Below are 19,868 nucleotides of genomic sequence, written 5' to 3'. Positions count from 1 at the left end.
AGAACTTAGAAGTGGAACCACCAGTCAAGCTTTCAGATGACATCTTGATCAAAATCTCGTAAGAGATCTTTAGCTAGAACCTCCCACCTAAACCACTGCCAAATTCCTGACCCACAGAAGTTGTGAGATAACAAGTGTTTGTGGTTTGAAGTTTCGAGGTAATTCATTATGCAGTAATAAGTAACTAAAGCACTCTCTCAAAGTAAAATTTACATTTCTGTAAAAATGGAGATGATAATAGTCTCTCAAAGGGTTGTCCTAAGGATCAAAGGAAAAGCATATTGAGAGCCCTCTGCCCAATACCTGGCACAGAGTGAACACGTTAGCTATTATTACATGTTTGCATACTTTCTCTTCCATAAGCAAGGTGGTCCTGCATTTATTTATGGCCACATTTCCCATGGGCATCAGCGCTTTAAGTACACTGATCCAGCTCTAATCAGTCATTTTATGTTGTTTTTCTCTAGCCTTCAACTGGGCAAACAGTCTTGCCTTTTTCTCTCTGATCCACTTTGGGATGAGACGCAAGATGTATAAGAGAAATTTAAGGCACATACTGTGGCTAGGGAGCCACAATAGCTGGCCTGAAAAAGACCAACCCACTGACCTCCTGAGCACTTGACAAAGGTTGACAATAGTTAACTGAGCTAGCTGGAGTCAACCCGAGCTTTTACAGAGCTCACTGTTTAGAAACTGTCCCCTGAAATATACAAAGCTTTCATTCAGCCTCATTGATGTGCTTTTAAACCTGGAATAGATACTGGACTTCCTCAGGCAAACTTCATAGATATTATCTTTTCTTTGAGTATTCCTGTCTCCTTCACATCTGGGTTTCCTTTTATTACTGATGGATGCGTGAGCAGTCAAATTTCCATGCACTGAAAGAAGATACTGAGGAAATTTACTGCTAAAGCAGTGAAAAGAACAAGAACAGGTACGTTTCTATCCCATAATAAAACTCAACAATAAAACTATTTGACAAATAACAAATACAATAATAAAACTATTTGATAAATCTTTCAAAAGCCCAGCCTATAATATAATGTGAAAGGGGAAATAAAGGGCTCACCAATATTGAGTCAGAGATTTTATTACCACTAAGCCATGAGGATTTCTATATTTTCATTATATTTATATATTTTACTGAGGATTCTCTGGGAAACTGAACGTTTAAATGTAATATCCTTCTTTAATAGGATATATGAAGGGTTTAAAACAAAATACAATCCTTTATTATACATACAGAAGGAGGTGAGCTTTTAATTTTGCTTGATGACATGCATAATTCCTGACCTCAGGGAGTTTTTATGCTAAAAAAAATACAGAAGTATTACGCTTATGCCTCTCTTTCACTCTCTCTCTCCTCTGGGTGTGTTTAGTTCCGCTAAAGTCAGTGTTTCATATGGAAACACTTAACCTTCTCTTAAACCAGCCTCTCAGAGGATGAACTTGGGTTTGCTCATTTCTTCCTCCTTTCTTTTGGTTGTTTATTTCTTAGCTTTCTGCATGATCTATCAAAATCTTCCTCCCTCCCCTTCCCTCTCCTTTCCTCCCTCCCTTCCTCCCTCCCTTCCTTTTATTTCCATTTATCTTTGCTCTCTCCCACTTCCTATCCCCCTTTCCTTCCTAGTACTTTTTTTTTTTTTAACTTTAAACTTAGATTGACAATATGGAGAACATTTCTTGGGTGATGACTCTGGATTCTTTGTAAGAATGCTGCTCTTCATTGTGGCACAGCCCAGGAATGATATCGTGGACTTAATGATAATGCCACATTCCTTAGCTTTCATCTCTGCCCCTTTAAAGCAGGAGTTGAAACAAGAGGATTTCCCTTTCCTCCTCAAATATACATACATTCCAACTAAGAAATATGAGAAGAGAACTTGAGTGTGTAAGCATAAACAAAGCACCCCATGATACCACATATCCACCCAGTTGCCCAAGGGCAACATCCTTAGCCACCCTCCTCTTCCTTGTATGTTTAATCAATTACCAAAGTCTAATTGGTCACATTTCTGAGTAGCCCTATAGTCTCCAAATTCTGCTGTGCACCATCAGTCTTCTAGGACACTTCCCTGCTTCCCCTCTAGCCTTGCCCTGCTCAACCCCTGTACCCACTGTCCTGCCCAACAGTCCAGGCATGCTCACAATTCTCCTGGAGTTCTTCTTAATCTATGGTTAAAAATCAAACTTCTTTCGCTGCTTCCCACTCTCCTCTTCTGCTAGGAGCCCTTTTATAATCCAGTTAGAGGATGTGCCCTTGTGTCTCTGTATTGGCTCATAAGGCATTTATGTTTTCTGGAAAACCTTATCCCCAGAAACTAATAGTAACCATTCAAGCATTCCCACAGAAGAAACTTATGAGAAGACCTTCCCAGAAGTACTCCTTCTAATCCACAGGCAAGTCTGTTCTGCTCAAGCCTCTCTAAATTATCTTATCAAATCATAATACTTAGATGGAGACACAGGAATCTCTGGAGAAGTCCCCACCAAAAGAATGTTCTTGAAATATTTGTCCAAATTTCATGGGGGGGAAGAGACGGGGTGTGGTTTTCAGGAAATGGCAAGACAGCCCCTCTCTAGTCTGCATGCTCCCCCGCCAAAGCAAAATCCCTGTAGTTAACCCGACCAACCCCTAGAAGGCACTTGCCTGATCCAGTCTCCTAGACCATCTCACTGCCCATTTCAAGTGACTTCATCAAAGTCTGGTGTTCCTTCCAAGTTTCCTTAAGGAAAGTTCTGATAGTTACAGCTTTTATACCCATTCCTCCAGTGATGCTGAGGTGTGCTTCAGTGATGTTCTAGAGACAAATGAGCTATCCGTTTAAAAAAAAAAAATGCATGACTTTTTGCATATTTGTTTCCCACTAGCTATAAAGTTCTTGAGGTCAGAGATCTTTAAAAATTTCAATCCTTGTATTTGCAGCAAGTAGCACTGTGCCTGGGACATAATGTAAGCCACGTGAATATTTATTGATCATATGGATGATCCATTCTTTTCTTACAGCCAGGCTTTGTGTGTGTGGTTGTTTAAACATACAAAGTATCATTTCAAGAAAACAAGAGTCAAATATAAGTGAACTGATGTCTGCCATTTAATTGTTTAAACGATGGTAACCATTGCTTTCTTAACTAAAAGTCATTATCAGTAGGTCAGCACACTCAGTTACTTAACCTTTGGGACCTCTGCCCCAGTCCTGAAATTGCCAGGCAAACATAGTCCTTGATAGCTTCACAAACTAATTCTGAGCTGTCACCTTGAAATCTGGAGAAGACCCCTCAGTACGTGAGCACTGCCTGCACATTTCCTGGTTAGATAGAGCATCCAGAGAGAATGCTTCAGTTGGCTGACTAGAATCTGTCTTACTGAAATGAAAGTAAATATTTACTTAGAAGGAAAGTAAGGCCACAAGAGATCCAAACTAGTTGTTCTCACTTGTTTGCACCCAATAATGTGTATTTCATTATATGAATGTTTTATATCAGGAACTAGAGCTGCACTGGGTCAGGAAAGCTAAAAGAAATGAAGGTGGCTTGCAATGAAAGAATCCACCACACATCACTGATCCCATCCCCTTCCGAATATTACCACGTACACCGTTTTATGATTTACTCTGAAATACTGCTATAAGTGGCCAATAGTTATTTCCCTGCATCTCAACTCTCCAATTAATGAATTTCCATCACCCTGGAAGGAAAAGAACCTGGGTTCCCCATATAGTCTTCTCAAAACTGTATCTTGGGAGTTTTCTTTCTCTCATTTTCCCCCTCCTTTTATGACAGCCTTACTACTGTTCAGGACCTTCAAACACCACATCTTCTCCTTTGAAGATCCCTACTAGGGAGGCTATTTTTTTTTAATTGAAATCATATTAAACATTTAACTTTGAGTTTAATAAAAAGAAATCCTAAGGCTTCTCCTTAATTTCAGGAAGCATGTATTTATGGTACATAAAATGTGGCCGCTGCCAACCTTTTGCAGCCTGAACGCTGGAGACCCCAGGAAGGGCATCTAGCCACGACCAGGGAAGCCTCAGCTACAACCTGGTGCACTGGTCCAAGCCCCCAGCAAGATCCTTAGCTCTCGGTGTGGTAAGGTAGAACCCGATCCTGGTCTCCAGTTGTCTTATCTTTTTCAAATGTTTCGAACTTACTGCCTTTGTTCAGCAGAACCGCGGGCACGGTGATGATGGTGATGAGCGCAGCAAGCCCCAGCAGTCCCAGGAGCACCTTCCACGGTGTCTGCAGGCGGGTCAGATCGTGTCCGGTTAGAGCGAGCCGTCTGGCCCCAGCGCGGTAGAGGTAGAGGGTCGGGGCCCATCCTGCACCCTAGGCAGCGACCCGCCCTGCACCCTAGGCAGCGGGGTTTGCCGATGGGCGTGCATTGGAAAGGGGGCACAGTGGGCTGGGAGGGTTTGGAGCGCGGAGGTTGCCAAGAGCGGTCGCTCTTGAACTTTTGGCCTCCAAGCACACTAGCGTTTACTTCTCTACGCCTCCTGAACGTCAGAAGCCAAGTGGGGGAGAAGCCAGGTGAGGGTTCGAGCGAGCGTTTTACGGATGGCTCTCTGCGTCCTCCAAGGCTTGGCGCCTCTTTCTAGCAGAAACCCCGGGGGGCGAGCGCCTGGCGGGAACTCGGGGAGGTCCCTTCACCTGTCGAGGGTGGCCCTGGAACTTCCGCCGAACAGGAGCCCCTGGTTCCGTTCCGCGAGCTTCGGGGTCACTTGGGGGAGAGTCTGGTGAAGAAGCACCTACAACTCGCCCCTGGGGTTAGGGAAAGGCGCTCCTCACTCACCTTCATGGTCGGCGTGTGCCCGGAACTGAGCGTTCGGAGCAGGAGCGCAGGCAGAAGTCAGGCAAGCCGCCGAGACGCGCTTTCAGCTCCGCTGCTCGGCGCGCGGAGTCACTCGGCACTCCCAAGTTTCGGCCCCGAGTTAAACATTAGTGAGCACCCGGCCGGCTCGGTATAAAGGCCGCGCGGGCAGGCTACGGGCGAAGGCGCGCCCGGCGCCGGGCACTGGCATCCCGGCCGGGGGGCGCCCGAGAGGCGCCTCCCCCGTGTTTTGGGCGCGGGGCGGCAGTCGGGGCGCACAGGGCGCGGGGGCCCCGGGACGCGCGGGCGGGGTGGCGAGAGCGGGAGTGAGCCTGCGGACCGCACCCCACGCACAGACGGCGGTCGGCCTTGGCTAATAAGGGATCTGGGCGCTCGGCTCCCGTGGGGTCTGCAGACTCACGGCTCATTGCTGGCAGCTGTACTAAAACCCAGGCCTCTGTCTTTTGCTAGTGAAAGTATGTTGGGAAGTAGGGGGGTGTTTACAGCTCCTGGAAGGCAAAGTGAGAGAGAATGGGATTATTCAATTTGTGAATGGCGCTTAAAGGCTAAGTATCTGAATTCACCCTCCGCAGGGAATTTCCAGCTTGTCTTACCTTCTCATCAAGTTGCCAAAAATAATAACAATAACACTTATGTGGAACTTACTTTTTTCCCCAGGAGCTTCTGTAAGCATTTACTGTGTTTATTTTGCAGGGAGGAAGCCTAGGCACAGAAAAGTTAAGTCACTTGTTCAAGCCGCTCAGCTAGGATGCCTTGGAGCCTGAATTCGGAGTCCGTGTTCTTAACCATTACTCCACATGGCCTCTCATCTTTCAGTCTTACAGAGGGTGAGGGAAAAGAAGGTCTTTTGGCTTTTACCTTCCCCACGTCCCCATTATGCTCTGAAGGTTGTTTCCTTTCTCCTTTTCTTCCTTCCTCCCTCCTTTCCTTCCTTCCTCTCTCCCTCCCTCCCTCCCTTCCTTCCTCCCTTCCTTCCCCCCTTCCTTCCTCCCTTCCTTCCTCCCTCCCTTCCTTCCTTCCTTCCTTCCTTCCTTCCTTCCTTCCTTCCTTCCTTCCTTCCCTCATTGCCACATCCTCCCATTTATTCTGACCACTCCCTAAATATTTGGGTGGCTACAAGGTGCCAGATCCTCTTCTAGTGGCTGGAGATAGAGAAGTGGGACAAGACAGGTGAGGTCTGTGCATTTGGCACTTCCAATATAAAATGCTGTGGTAAACATTTGCCTTTAGGGTCTCCCTATGCTTACTTCCTCTGAGGGTAAGTATCCCCGCCCCACCATTTCTTTTTTTTTTTTTTTTTTTTTTCCGCCCCACCATTTCTTAAAGGCCTCTTCAGCTTGTTCACTGCAGCTGAAAAGCAAAGTCTCCGTGTCCATAGTTAGAGGTAAAACATCAAACATGCAAAGTCCTGTGGGACATTAACATAGTTATGAATAAAATCAAGTTTTCATCCTTTATCTCAAGTGCTGACTTTGCTTCTAAACTCAGGATCTTCCCCCCCCCCCCCACCCTTGACCACTGGTTGCTCACGATGCATACATATGCTCACCCTCACCCATTTCCAGAGGCTCAAACTGAACTCTTCATCTCCTCCGTCAGTCTCTCCCTACCCTTCTCTGATCATCCCTGTCTTCATTCAAAGTGTTCCCATTCACCATTCACAAAAACTGAAAACTTCACTCATCTCAGGTTTTCTTTGCCATTCTCCTACTACATTCACTTGGCCACCAATTCCTCTCAACTCTGCCTTTAGTAGTATATTTCAATTCCATCTGCTCCTCCCTTTTCCAACTGCTCAGAAGGTGAGTCAATAGTGTTACTGGAGCCTGTGAGTTGGAGCTATGAAAAGAGCCAACCAACAAGGACTACAGGGAATGGTGCCATACTGGGGGCTCAGTGTAGGCCTCTGCTCTTACCAGTTTGTGCACAAAGCAATGGAGGAAGGAAGCCACAAGTCACATTAGCCTTGGAGAGGGAAGGCAATACAGCTGAGCCCACGCTTAGCCTCCATGCACCATACATCCAGCAAGGGGAAGCTGGGGGGAGGTTGGCTGACATCCATGGGACAGATAATCTTGTTCTCTGGAGGGCATTCCATGAGACACAAATATCTTCAAACCCTTCCCTCTTCAAGATATTCTTTTCCCAAATCTCCCCTACCCCAACTTCTTTATCACCAGTCTTTCAAGCTTGTTTTTTCCAAGTCCCTAATATACCAGCTGGCCAACACATTAGCTGCCACCTATGAGTCAGTGTTGATCTTATATCAGGCCATTTCTCTTTCCATGAAAAATGAAAAAAACAGCTGTAATAAAAGCTCTGCCCCTTAGGAAGATTTCTCTTCCTACTCTATTCCAGGACATCCCTGAGAGGGGCTGTGATGCAGCAGCCATCCATTTAGGACTGCTGCCAGCTTACTTTGCATAAAGCTGACCTTTCCTCTGTTACCTGGCTATCCAGAACTCCCCATGAAGTTACAGGTGTTTTGAAAATAGGATCTTTACAGAAGTAGTCAGGTTAAAAAGAAGTCATTAGGGTGGTCTCTAATCTGAGTGGTTATAAAAAGGGGAAATTAGACACAGAGACAGATACGTGCAGAAAGAAGATGATGTAAAAAGACACAAGGAGAAGATGACCATCTACAAGCCAAGGAGAGAAACTTGGCACAGGTTCATCCTTCACAGTCCTCAGAAGGAACCAACCTTGCCGATCCCTTGATTTGGGACTCCCAGCCTCCAGAAACGTAAGCTGCTGGTTTGTGGTATTTTATTACAGCAGCCCTAGCAGACTACTATGCTTGGTAGTCTTGGTTCTGGGATCATGCTTTCTGTCTCTACCAGGGCCCTGGAGAAAGAGAGGAGTTGGTTTTCGTATAGTGAATAATTGTTGACTGTTGTAGCCAAAATCTAAGATGGGCCCCAAAGTTTTGGGGGTATTTTATTATACATCAATAGGTAGCTAATAAATTGGCAAAAAGGACATGAGTCCTTAGGCATACCCTCTGTGATTCTCTTATTGGGGTTTGCCAGAGGCCTTGTACGGTATCTCTGGCTGCCACAGACATGTCTAAAAGTACTGCATCTGCTAGATCATTAAGATACAAGTATCAGGGCAGCCTCAACTTGGAAGCCCTCTCTTGCTCCAGGCCCCATTCAAGATAGACAGACTTAGAGGCGCTTGGCAAATGGGTTGGAGAAGCACTTCCAGTTGTGGTATATCATGTCTCCAAAATCTGAAGAGTTCTGGCAAACACTGTTCCTCTTCGTGGTGGGCATACAAGGTATAGTGACGTATCTTTCACTTTAGAGGAGATATCCTGGCATACTCTAGACTACTGAATTCCTTGAAACTTCGCACTGTTTTCATGGGATTTACCCTCTACTCTGTGGCCATATTTGTCTTACTAAAGCACATAACGAAATCGCTACTTATTGTTCTTGAGGTCCAATTGGCATAATGTTACCCAGGTGATGGATCAGTGTGATATTCTATGGGATACGACCAAGGTCCTGGGAGACCATATTATGACAGAGAGCAAGAGAGTTGACGTAGCCCTGAAGTAAGATGGTGAAACTATGCTGCTGACCCTTCTAAGTTAAGGCAAACTCTTTTGGATGGTCCTATTAATTAGATCAAGAAAAAAGTATTCTTCAGGTTAATAGCCCCCAGGTACTAGGACGATATTGTTTGACCCAGTGAAGTTACCACACTGGAAATGGCTGCTGAGGTTGATTCATAAACATTTTCCACAATTCATCTTACTTTTGCACTGACTGAATGAATGGAGAAATTGAGTGTAGGATAGAAAACCAGCATTCTTGCATTTTTTGGGTTCTTATCTTGTGACAATACCACCAGGGATGTGGTATTACTTTTGATTTTACTCTATAGCTGTGGGGGAGGGACAGTTCCAGGGGCTTCCCATTGGCCTTTCTTACCGTAATGTCTCTTCACCAGTCAGGGATGCAGGCTAGAAGCTGAAAAAGGCAGGAGAAGAATTCTTCCCTAGAGTCTAGAAGGAATACATCCCCTGATGGCACCTTGATTTTAGCCCAGTAGGAGCTATTTCAGACTTCTGACCTCCAGAACAATAAGCTGATACATTTCTGTTGTTTCACATCACCAGGTTTCTAGTGATTTCTTTTTTTTTTAATGTTTATTTGTTTATTGGGGGGGGGGGGCGGGGCAGGGAGAAAAGGAGAGAGAGAATCCAAGCGGACTCCCAGCGGTCAGCACAGAGCTTGATGCAGGGTTTGAACTCACAAACAGAGAGATCATGACCTGAGTCAAAATCAGGAGTCTGACGATTAACCAACTGAGCCACCCAGGTGCCCCTGTAGTCATTTCTTATAGCAGCAATAGGAAATTAATATACCACTGGACCATAATGGTGTTTTAACCCTATAGAAATGAGTATAAACCGAGGGCTAGTATTTAATAACTCCCGGGAGGTCTGAACATGTCCCTTTTCACAGGTCACTTTCCAACTTTATGTCATGTGTCTTCCTGAGGGAAACTTGGAAGAAGATTTAAGTTAGTGTGGCAACTGCAGGCTCCTTCCTCAAAAAGATCTGGCTTTCATTTTATTTTATTTTGTTTTATTTTTTAATGTTTATTTTATTTATTTTTTTAAATTTTAAAAATTTTTATTTATTTTTGAGAGAGAGAGACAGAGACAGAGCATGAGTTGGGGGGGAGGGGCAGAGAGAGAGGAAGACACAAAATCCAAAGCACGCTGCAGGCTCTGAGCTGTCAGCACAGAGTCTGACATGGGGCTTGAACCCATGAACCTTGAGATTATGACCTGACCCAAAGTCAGGCGCTTAACTGACTGAGCCACCGAAGTGCCCCTGGCCTTCATTTTAAATGTGGCATTCTGGTTTGAGGATGAAATAGTTTGAGTCTGGAAACTTAAGAGGCTATGAATTTCTATTATGGCAACTTCAGTGAGATTTCTGCCACAGACCTAGAATTTTTCTGATTGCTTAAATCAAGCCATAGTTTAGAATGCTGTCCATCTACTTCATTCTTAAGTACCTCATGATAAATGGACCACCATCATTGCAGGTGAAACTCTGGTTACCATGTTATCCTTGTAGCTGTTTGTGGGAACAACCCCTTTTAAGAACCTCAGTCTTGGAGGTGGGGTCACCTAGAGTGAGCTGTTGCCCTGCAAAGATGGAACCAATGTGAGATTACAGCACAACATAGATGAAAAGCAGAAGGAATAAATACTTTGGTACCTTTCTCCTACTTTAATATCTTGCTGGTACCTCCTACTGGCTGAAAGCAACTAATGCCAGAGGGCAAAGAAACCTGGATAATAGAGCATGCTATCTGTAGGGGTCAGACTCATAAGACAAAGAGTAAATGGGAGGGCCCAAATGAAAAATAACGAAATGAACAACCCAACATGGTGATGGTGTGTATTATTTGCTAATCATCTTCTCATAAAGATTGGAAATGTTCCATTTATGCTTTTATAATATTCTTTGGTCCTTCATTTTCCAGGGTCTCGTGAAATGCTCAGAACACATGTGTAGTAAGTATTGAAAAAATGAAAATGTGAAATGATAAATGAAGAAAAAATATCTAAAATCTTTCTCTGTGTTCTTGGGGGTTGGAACCAGAGGTATGGAAGAAGGGGGATCTCACAAGTAGAAAGAAGGGAAAGAGAGAGGCTGGGCCAGGACAGAGGGAGTGGTGAGGGAGCTGAACAGATTCTCCTCCTTGGTCTTGGCTTTAGAGGATAAGTAAAGTAAGTACAAAGGTTTTTATTTGTTCTTTTGCTCAGTGGATACCTATCCCCCATGTAATCTGCCCCACTTATCTGGGAATGGACTCCTGCTGCCCAAACCAAACCTCACACCTCACCTCCTTTAAAATCCAGATCACAACTCACTTTACAGGTTACCTTCAACATTGATCCCATCTGTTTCTGTTTTTCCTACCAACCATAGTTTGGAAGATTATTCTGGTTGTATCCTAAATAGAACCTATTTACAACAAAATTCAATCCTACCAAGAGATATATAAAAGATAGAAAGCCGGCTGGATAATTCTGTGGATTCAGATATATGGAAAGAAATTTTAGGCCAAAGAACAACTGCACGCAAAGGCTCAATGAGAAAGTTGGAGGATCTTCAGGCAAAATCTATTAGTTTAGTTTCGCCAGGATATAGGGTATTCTAGAGAGTACTGGGAAATAAAGGTCAGTTGTAGAATATTCTTTGGTCTTAAATTCAATATTCAGCATATACTAGGGAGCCACTGAAAGTTTTTGCTGGGGAAAGGAACCAGTTCAAGTTCATATTTGAACTTCAGCTGTGAAAATGTATGTGTATTATGTGCAGTAGTATGTGCTGGATGGATGAGAGAGAGAAGAATCAGAGACAGGATGAGGGGCAATACACTTGATGTTGCAAAATTAATTGGGAAGGTGCTTCTCTTTGTGAAGCTTATCATAAAAGAATTTAATCACATTGATTTTTACTTAACTATAACTCTCTAAAAACTGTTGCCCAGCTGTGGTTTGAGGCGTTTGCTTTGGCCCAATTATGAGTAATACCAAATAAGGGGTTCTTGTCACACTTAGTGCTCAGGAAAGGCCTTTTGCTACTTTTTAGACCAGACACCAGCCCAAGGGAGAGAAGACTTCTGTGTTTTTCTTTCACTGGTGCCTTCTGGATATTCTGTGGGTTTTTTAATTGGGAGAATTTGCTTCTATTAAGTTACTAAGAAGACTGACTTAAGAAGACTTTATGGGAAAATGTGTTCAAGATCATTAGAACCATATTCTCACAAAGTGGCTGTGGCTATGATGACATCTCCTCCTTAGTGTTTTTCAAGCTTTAAACATGTGGTAGATGTGATACTGTTGATACATGTTTATGAGGCTGGAGTTAGTGGTGGAGTGGATGGGCTGGGTAGGTAGTGGTTGCTATAATGTAAGGAAAGAAATAGCAATAAATATAAATATATAAACATATAAACATATATATATATATATATATATATGTTATATATGTATATGTTATATATATATATACAGCCCCCCAAGAATCATTCCCTTGGAACAAAATTGTCCTCAGTGAGAATGCTTGCTGTATATTTAACAGTTTCAACACCAATGTGGCAATTACTCCGTATCAGCAGAATATCTTTACTCCTTTGGAGCACTGGTTCCAGCATATGATAGATATTCTGAGTTCATTCTAGGAAAGCTAACCTCTGAAATCTTAATGCTGAGAAACTCCATATGCAGGTAGATAATGACCAGATCATATATGACAATTGGATTCCGACTTACAGCCTCTACAGCAACCTTGGTCAGGACTTGGTCAATGACTGCCAGCTTCCCCCGCTAACTTGGAACTAACCAGAAGAAGATTAATATGCTCCCCAGCCTAATCTTACAAGATATTCTATTTCTAGTCAGACTTCTTCCTGTTTTCCCATGCCAATATTCTCCAATCAGGGCGCACTTGAAGACCTCCTGCTTTTTTTTTTTTTTTTTTTTTTTTTTTAAACCTATAACGCACTCCCACTCCCCTGCCTGCCTTGGGCCCAAATGCCAAGTGATGGTAGCTGACTCCCTTACACTATTAAGCTCTGAAAACATAGCTTTTGATTGTTCCTATTTGGATGGTCTTTGTTTGATTTCCATAATATGGAATGAAGATATAGCCATGGAAGACGTTACATGAATAAAAAGATACCATAAATAATAATTCTCTCACTGTTCTATTCCAGCATTTCAGGAGCACGCACATCTTGTTTGTTTTCTTCGACCACCCCAAAGGCAGTTATACATCATTTCTCTTGTCCTTTATTAGCATCAGTATCTTAATAATTTAAATGATGTGTCCACATTTTGTGGCCATTTGACGATAGCAGTTATAATATTCAAAGATGCTTGGAAATAGAAGCAAGTGCTAAAAATTAAGATAAGTCATTCAGTAGGAGTCTTATATAGAAAAATACATGATTACTGAGTTTGTTGAATACTTACATGTTAACTTTGACTTCGCTGGGGCCCAGGAAAATGCTCAGTGTTCAAGTGACTCCTTGAGGATTTCATTACAAATGTTTATCTCTTTCTAGTTAAGATTTTCTGTCATATCCACCAATGTATTAACATTAACATGTTGGCAGACAAACTATAAGAGATTTAACAAGAAACAGTTGATTATTAATTTGGTTGGAATTAATTGAGTAAAGTGGAGGATCTAATTGGCTTTATTAAACAATTCATCAATCGGGCAGCATCCCGTCTAGTAGATAGAAGGGAGCTCTGAGAAGTTGTACATAATGGAAGGTCTTTGTAGGAAGGAGGGTGGGATAAGGAAGTTATTTGCAAAAGAAGAAGAGGATTGTTCCAGGTAAGGTAACCTTTCCTTGGAGCAATGGCAGGGGATCTTATTAGGTGGATCACCTCAATTTCCTTTTGGTGATGGTGAGTCCATGAGACAGATTACCCGATTGGTGCTGACCAGAACATTCCTGATTGTCCCATGAAGACTACATTTCTGGGGAGTTTGGAATTGCAATTAGATTAGGTATGAAGCCTTGGTTTGGTGATTTGGCCTATGTGGCTCCATTTTGGGTTTGTGGTGTCCTTTTTAACAGAAGATTGATTCTAAATCAGGTCATGTGGTTATGAGTAACGTTGCAAAGACCACCCGGAGTCTTTTGGTGGAAACTAGATGATGGCCATGAATAATGAGAAAATAACTTAATCAGAGGTTCTTCAATGGGCAACTCAGGGCTCTGGCTATTACTAGGAAGAACAAAAAATTTCAACATGGTAAATCTATTATGTAAAATACAATATATATTTTAAAAAACCTTTTTAATTTTCTGAGTGTAACTAACTGTTAATTTACATTTAGCTTTAATCCAATCAAGGTTCATACTTACTGCCTGCTACCTTGTCAGGCAGTGTACTGGGAATATCATAGTGAACAAGTCAGGCCCATCATGGAGATCACAGTGTTTACAAATGGAGTTTACATTGCTAATCCATCCAAGCTTGCTAGCAAAATCCAAGACCAAATTCTAGAGACGACGGCTTTACTGGTCCCCCAAAAGCATTTTTTTTTGGGGGGGGGGGGAGGCTGAGGGAGGATATTAGAATTCCCAGAGGCCACGTGAATGCACTGAGCTGTGGATCTGATGTTTAGAGTGTGAGAGTCCCCTAGGGGCCCTTCCTTCCATTTCCCACTCAGGTCTTGCTCTTTTCTCTTTTCACGATCCCGTCTATGCCAAGTATCCCCTGGCGTAATAACTCCTCCAAACAAGTTCTCTCGGGCAAAGGCCCCACCTCTCCACCCCTTTCTCTACTCTCATACTCCATCTATTCCAAGGAATGGATTTGATTGGACGTGCACTTTTATTAGGACTTTTGAGGCCAGAACTCTTCCTGATTCTCGAAAGTTGTGGCAAATGTACTCTGTGCATACCTCTGCCACTGCCCTTACCATATTATATTGAAACGACCTGTTGTCTTTCTGTCTCTTGTACCTTGCTTTGGCTGTGGCAGACATGTTTTATTAATATTTGTATTTCCAGAAACTACAGCAGGGTTGGGCTGGAGTGAAATCAGCAACGTACCAAAACCATGAAACACAGAAACAACTGCTTCTTCCAGACGTTGGACATACCACCCAGAAGGCAGTGTGGAGAAGAGGAAAGAGTGAAGATTTTAAAGTCAGACAAGCCTGGGTCTGTCATCCAATTATTATATGCCCGTGGGTCTTTTTCTAACCTACTTCACAGAGTTGTGGAGATTTAATGAGATAATAAATGAGTAATTTCAGCTACTCCCAGAAGCTTTCCAAAATGTTGATGATTTCTCCACATATCTCTTTAGCAGGGATCTCTCTGCTGGATCTAAGCTCCTGGATGGCTCAGCCTGGATCACTCAGAAGCCTATCAGAGGCAATTTAGCCAACAGTAAGTTAATTATTAATTATTGCTGGCGCTACCCACACTCACTCCCCCGTGGGCCCCCGCACACCAAGTTTGATCCTTCTCCATCAGGCGCCACCTCAGGGAGAGGCGTCACCTGCCACACTGCCCAAGCCAGAAAGCCATAAGTCTTCCTTGATGTCCCCTCATTCGGACGCTACACATCAGCCTCTTCCCTGTCTCTGCTATTTGTCCACACCCCTCTAAGCTCAAAACCTTCACGTGAGTTCGGGCCTTCCTCTCTTCCCATCCAGTTCACTGCAGCTGTCTCCTCTGACTGGCTTCTCTTGTGCTTTCGCTCAGTGCAGCTCTGTCACTTTCCTGTTTACAGTTAGTGGCTTCTCCTGCTGAAGGATAAAGCTGGAGTTCCTTGTCATGATCTGATCTCCGCTCTTAACCGCTTCTCCCAACCTCCCCCACCTATGCTAAATTAGGTGCACTTCCAAGCATCGCTGCTCTCTCCTTCGCTTCCAAATCATCAAGCACAATGTTTCCTCTGCCTCGTACTCCACTCCCCCTGTTTTTCATTGGATTAGCTCTTAATCTTATGGACTGGACTTCGGTGGGAGCTCCTCTAAGTTTGTCCACCGAACCCCCCTCCTAAGTGAGGTACTTTGCTTCTATGCTCCCTGAGCGCTTCATGCCTCACTTCTTTTTAACAAAATTCTCTCACTCTGTAATGTAATTACTGTTAATCTAAAAAAAAAAAAAAAAATGCCCTGCCTGTTAATTTACCAGCAAAAATGGGTTTATTTGGGAATAGCAAAGAATTGCAATTGGAGACAGCCAAACTATGGCAAAAGCATAGGCAAATCTGTAGAACCAAGGAGAGACAGGCTCTTTCGTAGAGTAAGGGGGAGGTGTTGGGAGGGGCTTTTACATACAAAAAGCCTATTGGCGTAAACCAGGAGTTCAAAGTATAGTGGCTCTTCATTGGCTGAGTTGCGGCAGTCTCTCATTGGCTGGGCTGTCGAGGGGAGTGGGGTGGGAGCCTATCTCAGGCTTGCTGGGATAGTAAAGTGGTAACCACGTACGTGCAAGGCGCATCCTTTCCTGTTGGGTCTGCAGTTGCGGAGGAGTGGTGGAGCATGAAAATTACCCCTGCCAGGCTTCTGACTCCATTCTAAACAAGACTTCCTTTTATTAATTTTCATATTATCTAATGTAATAATATGTAAGACTATGGACCCCATGCTAGGTACTAGACATTCTGCTAAGTTCTTGACAGGTATTAGCTCCTATGATCTTCCTAACAATCCTATGCGGTGGGTACTGTTACCGTTCCTACCGCACAGACGACGCACAGAAAGGCAAACATTCCTCCCAGTATTACACAGCCAGGATTCGAACCCAAGAGGTCTGACTCCAGTCCATATAATTATATCCGATGCTTTTTTTGCATCCAGTCATCTCCAAGGATTTTGTCTATGTTATTCACTGATGTACTCTCAGGGCCTAGAATAAATTCTGGCATGTAATAGCTGCTCATAATGTGTTTACAGACACACTGAATGAATAAATGCTAATTCATTTGTGTCCTTCCCTTCTGAGGGGCCAAGGGCTGGGTTTTATTCTGTTTATTCCTAGCAGCTGGCCTGGTACCTAGCACATGATAAAATTGTCAAGCTTGCCTCTCTACATAGGTTCATTTCCACTCTGAGTTCCAAGATTCTATTTTGCTTCTGTGCTTTTTTGAGACCCTGTATCCACCCCACCAGCCATAACGCACTTTGCTGCATGTCAGTTTTCAGTGTGGATAAAAAAAAAATCTGGTCAGCTGCTGCTTGACAGCTGGAAAAACAGAGCTGCACTGGAGCCAAAACAATTTTGTGCCTCAGATAAGCAGGGAGGATAGCCTCCTTCCTCATGTGGGTATGTGGGCAGAGGGCTGAATCATCGAGTTCTTTGAGTTCCTTGGAAAAAGATAACTCAAAGGAATATTACACAACATGGAGAAATGAGGAGACTAAGTAGAGGCATGAAAATGACTGAAGTGTTGAAAAGTACAAACTATAAGGCTAAAAATAGTTGCGAGAGGAAAAAGCTGTGGGTCAATATTCCAGTGCCCCAAAGGTCTATGCATGAATGGGTTCCAGTCTGAAGGATGTTGAACAGATGTTCACAGGAGGAAAGGAATGTACATGCAATAATCTTAAGCTGAGACAGTGGGGAGAAGACAACTTATCTAGGGGAAAGACAGCCTGGGCTGCAGCAGACTGTTATAAAACAGTACCCTCGAGTGGTGCGTAACCCAGCCAGAGGGGAAGGGGGTGCACAAGTAATGGGGATGTTTCCCGGGTAGGAGGTGGTACATTTGGGCAATTTTCTTTTTCCATAGATTTAAAGTCCCAGTAGATTTTTAAAACTGCATTGCAGAATCTCTCTAGAAACTTTGAAAACTTTGGGTAGGGTGGGGGTAGGGGCCGGGTTAGAATTTTGTGGTCTTGCAAACAAACATTCTTTGTTCCACTCTCTGGCTTATTTGGTAGCTAACACTGGACAGACGCACATTGGTACAGTAGACAGAGTGTGGGCGAGTTGCCTACTCAGGCTCTGCCTCATTGTCTTTTTGGAGCAGTGCTTTACAAGAGTATTTAAAGATTTAAGAGGTGTGGCGAGTTAAGTAAAACACTTCTAAAGAGCAGGGGGTAGTCTCCATAAATGGGAGTGGAGTTGTCATTAGTATTCTTTTTTTACCAGCATTATTTAATTTTCCTGCCAGGACTCCTGAGGTATTGCCCCACCGTGACAAAGGTTAGGTAGGACCCAAGTCTGAGGGGCTTATGATTGGAAAGAAGAGACTGAATTGGTTTCCCAGATGGAGGCACTGGCTTCCAAGGATCATGAGGAGTATCTTGTTTGGCAGTTTGTCCTGCAGGCAGTTGCTTGGGCTCCTGGAAGGGAGGCGCTACAGAAATGTATTGTCATGACTAATGCCCTGAGGGAGGAGGACAACTGTGTACTGAGGTGTATACTCTTTCATGTAGGTTCATCTTTTCCACCCACGAATGTACACACTTCATGGGCAGGTATCAGATCTTCTAATTCCTATTTATAACCTTTCTTTTTCTTTCTCAGGGTTTTCAGGAACTAAGAATGCACATATGGACAGAGCGAATGCAAAAATTCAAGATACTTATATTGCTAAACACAAGTAGAATTTTATATAAATATAATTCATAAAAGGTATAAACGGCAAGAATTTCTTTCTACCCAATGATTTTGTGCAACTCCTGATATGCTATCTCTAGTGGTGAAACATGACAGCCCTCGGCCCTACAGAGACCTCCACCTGACAGCTCTAAGCTCCTTCCTGGATCTCAGAGGCTCTAGAATGCAACATGCCTCACCTCTTCCCCAAACGTCCTTCTGTCCTCTCTAGGCCATACAGCTGCTTTGAGAGAGGAATGACCAAGGCATTCTCACTTTTGAGGGAAGTGAAATAAAACTACTCAGACAAACCAGGTTTTCCAATTAAAGTCCACGATCTTCCCGTTTTCCCAAGAAGAGCCTCTGTTTTTTCCTATTCTCTATTGAAAGCATAGCTGGTAGACAGTCTTCAGTGACTATCCATCCTCTCTATTGTTTTGAAAGGCAATGCTTAGTAAGTAGGTCATTTATGTTTAGAAATTTCCCTTTGAAGTTTTATTCGAGTACAGAATTTACTAAAAAACAAACAACTCTATTATTTTAGTGAAAATCATAAGCTTAACTCAAATATACATAGGATCAGATTTCTGGACCTTTTTTTCTACCCAGTCATCCCTGTGGGCAGTTAAGGCTTATGTATGGGTCAAGTACTTTTAACTAGTGGTTAATGGAATATATGTCATATAAATGTTATTTCTTTTAGGCATTCACTTAATGACTGGGCGGCCATCGGTAATAACGCAAAGGGATACGAAAACAGGTATGTAAAGGTTAGATTTGAACCATATGGTAATCCTGATCCTTGACTATTTTTGACCTATGCATGACAATTTAATATAGTACAACCTGATATGTTTAAGGTTTATTCATAAAATAATACATTTCATACGTGTGTCAAATATAAAATTGATATTGGAATAGTAACATATTGCTATTAAGAAAAACTTAAGATAAGTTCAAATATCGTTTTAAATACTGCTGCAAAATGGAAACATGATACCATGTTCCAGACTATAATATACCAGTACTTGATGAAAGAAGACACAATTGTTTTATTTTGAGCCCATTAATTAAATATCAGTCTCATAACTTATAAAAAATATATTAATTTACTATCAACCCTAACCTCAATACATTTTATGAAATGACTATTGTGTTCTTTGAGTCAGAGGTGAACTGTGTTGGGAGATGTAAGAAATCTTCCTTTACCTCACTGAAGACTATGTATTTCAATAAGAAATGCTTTACATTTTTAAACTGCTCTGTATGAATAAATAGTGCTAACACAAAATTAATAAAAAAATGACCAGTAAAAATTTTAATTTACCGTTATGATGAGAATTCCAAGAAACGTTTTTGGGTTGAAAAAATTCTGTCCGAATGTAACGCCTCTCATTATATTTTTGTCCCAGTACACAGAATACAGGAATAATTCACAACTCAAAATTATGCAAAAGAGCTAATGCTCTTCTTCAGTTTGTGTGCATCTAATAGACGGTCTTTTTTTTATTTTTAAAAAAAAAATTTTTTTTTAACGTTTATTTATTTTTGAGACAGAGACAGAGCGTGAACAAGGGAGGGGCAGAGAGAGAGGGAGACACAGAATCTGAAACAGGCTCCAGGCTCTGAGCTGTCAGCACAGAGCCTGATGCGGGGCTCGAACTCACGGACCGTGAGATCATGACCTGAGCCGAAGTCGGACGCTCAGCCGACCAAGCCACCCAGGCGCCCCTAGACGGTCTTAATAAAGAAGCTAATGAGTATCTGATAACACCATGCAGTGTAAACATAAGGAGGAACCTAACAGGCTCACTAATCATGGAACAAATCTTTTTCTGTGGACAGGCAGAAAATGCAAAATCATAGAACGACTGCATCTGGACTAGAGGAAAAGAATTCCTGCTCTCCTATTAATTCC

The 19,868-nt window shown here is 42.8% G+C and overlaps 1 protein-coding gene and 1 long non-coding RNA gene across 3 annotated transcripts in view; one reads left to right on the top strand and one right to left on the bottom strand.

Moving 5' to 3' along the window:
- Window positions 1-5,102, bottom strand: part of DPP4 (dipeptidyl peptidase 4) — a 78,443-nt gene extending 73,341 nt beyond the window's left edge. Inside the window, exons 1-2 of the mRNA XM_019457695.2 lie at window positions 4,793-5,102; window positions 4,155-4,242 (exon numbers count right to left, since the gene is read on the bottom strand). Coding sequence (XP_019313240.1) covers window positions 4,155-4,242; window positions 4,793-4,798 — 94 coding nt within the window. The 5' untranslated portion in view covers window positions 4,799-5,102. The remainder of the gene's footprint in view (window positions 1-4,154; window positions 4,243-4,792) is intronic.
- Window positions 4,378-19,452, top strand: LOC109271972 (uncharacterized). Of its 2 annotated transcripts, XR_002082196.2 has the most exons (5): window positions 4,378-4,530; window positions 10,343-10,373; window positions 14,402-14,554; window positions 18,654-18,710; window positions 19,363-19,452. It is a non-coding gene; the product is annotated as an uncharacterized LOC109271972 (long non-coding RNA). The 2 variants fall into 2 exon arrangements; XR_008424332.1 differs by lacking the exons at window positions 18,654-18,710; window positions 19,363-19,452 and having other exon boundaries at window positions 14,402-14,661.
- The last annotated feature ends 416 nt before the right edge of the window (window positions 19,453-19,868 follow it).

This window comes from Panthera pardus, unplaced genomic scaffold (genome assembly GCF_024362965.1).
Source record: "Panthera pardus isolate Hobbes unplaced genomic scaffold, ASM2436296v1 HiC_scaffold_10, whole genome shotgun sequence".
Lineage (NCBI taxonomy): Eukaryota > Metazoa > Chordata > Mammalia > Carnivora > Felidae > Panthera > Panthera pardus.
This window is presented reverse-complemented; position numbering and strand designations above follow the sequence as displayed.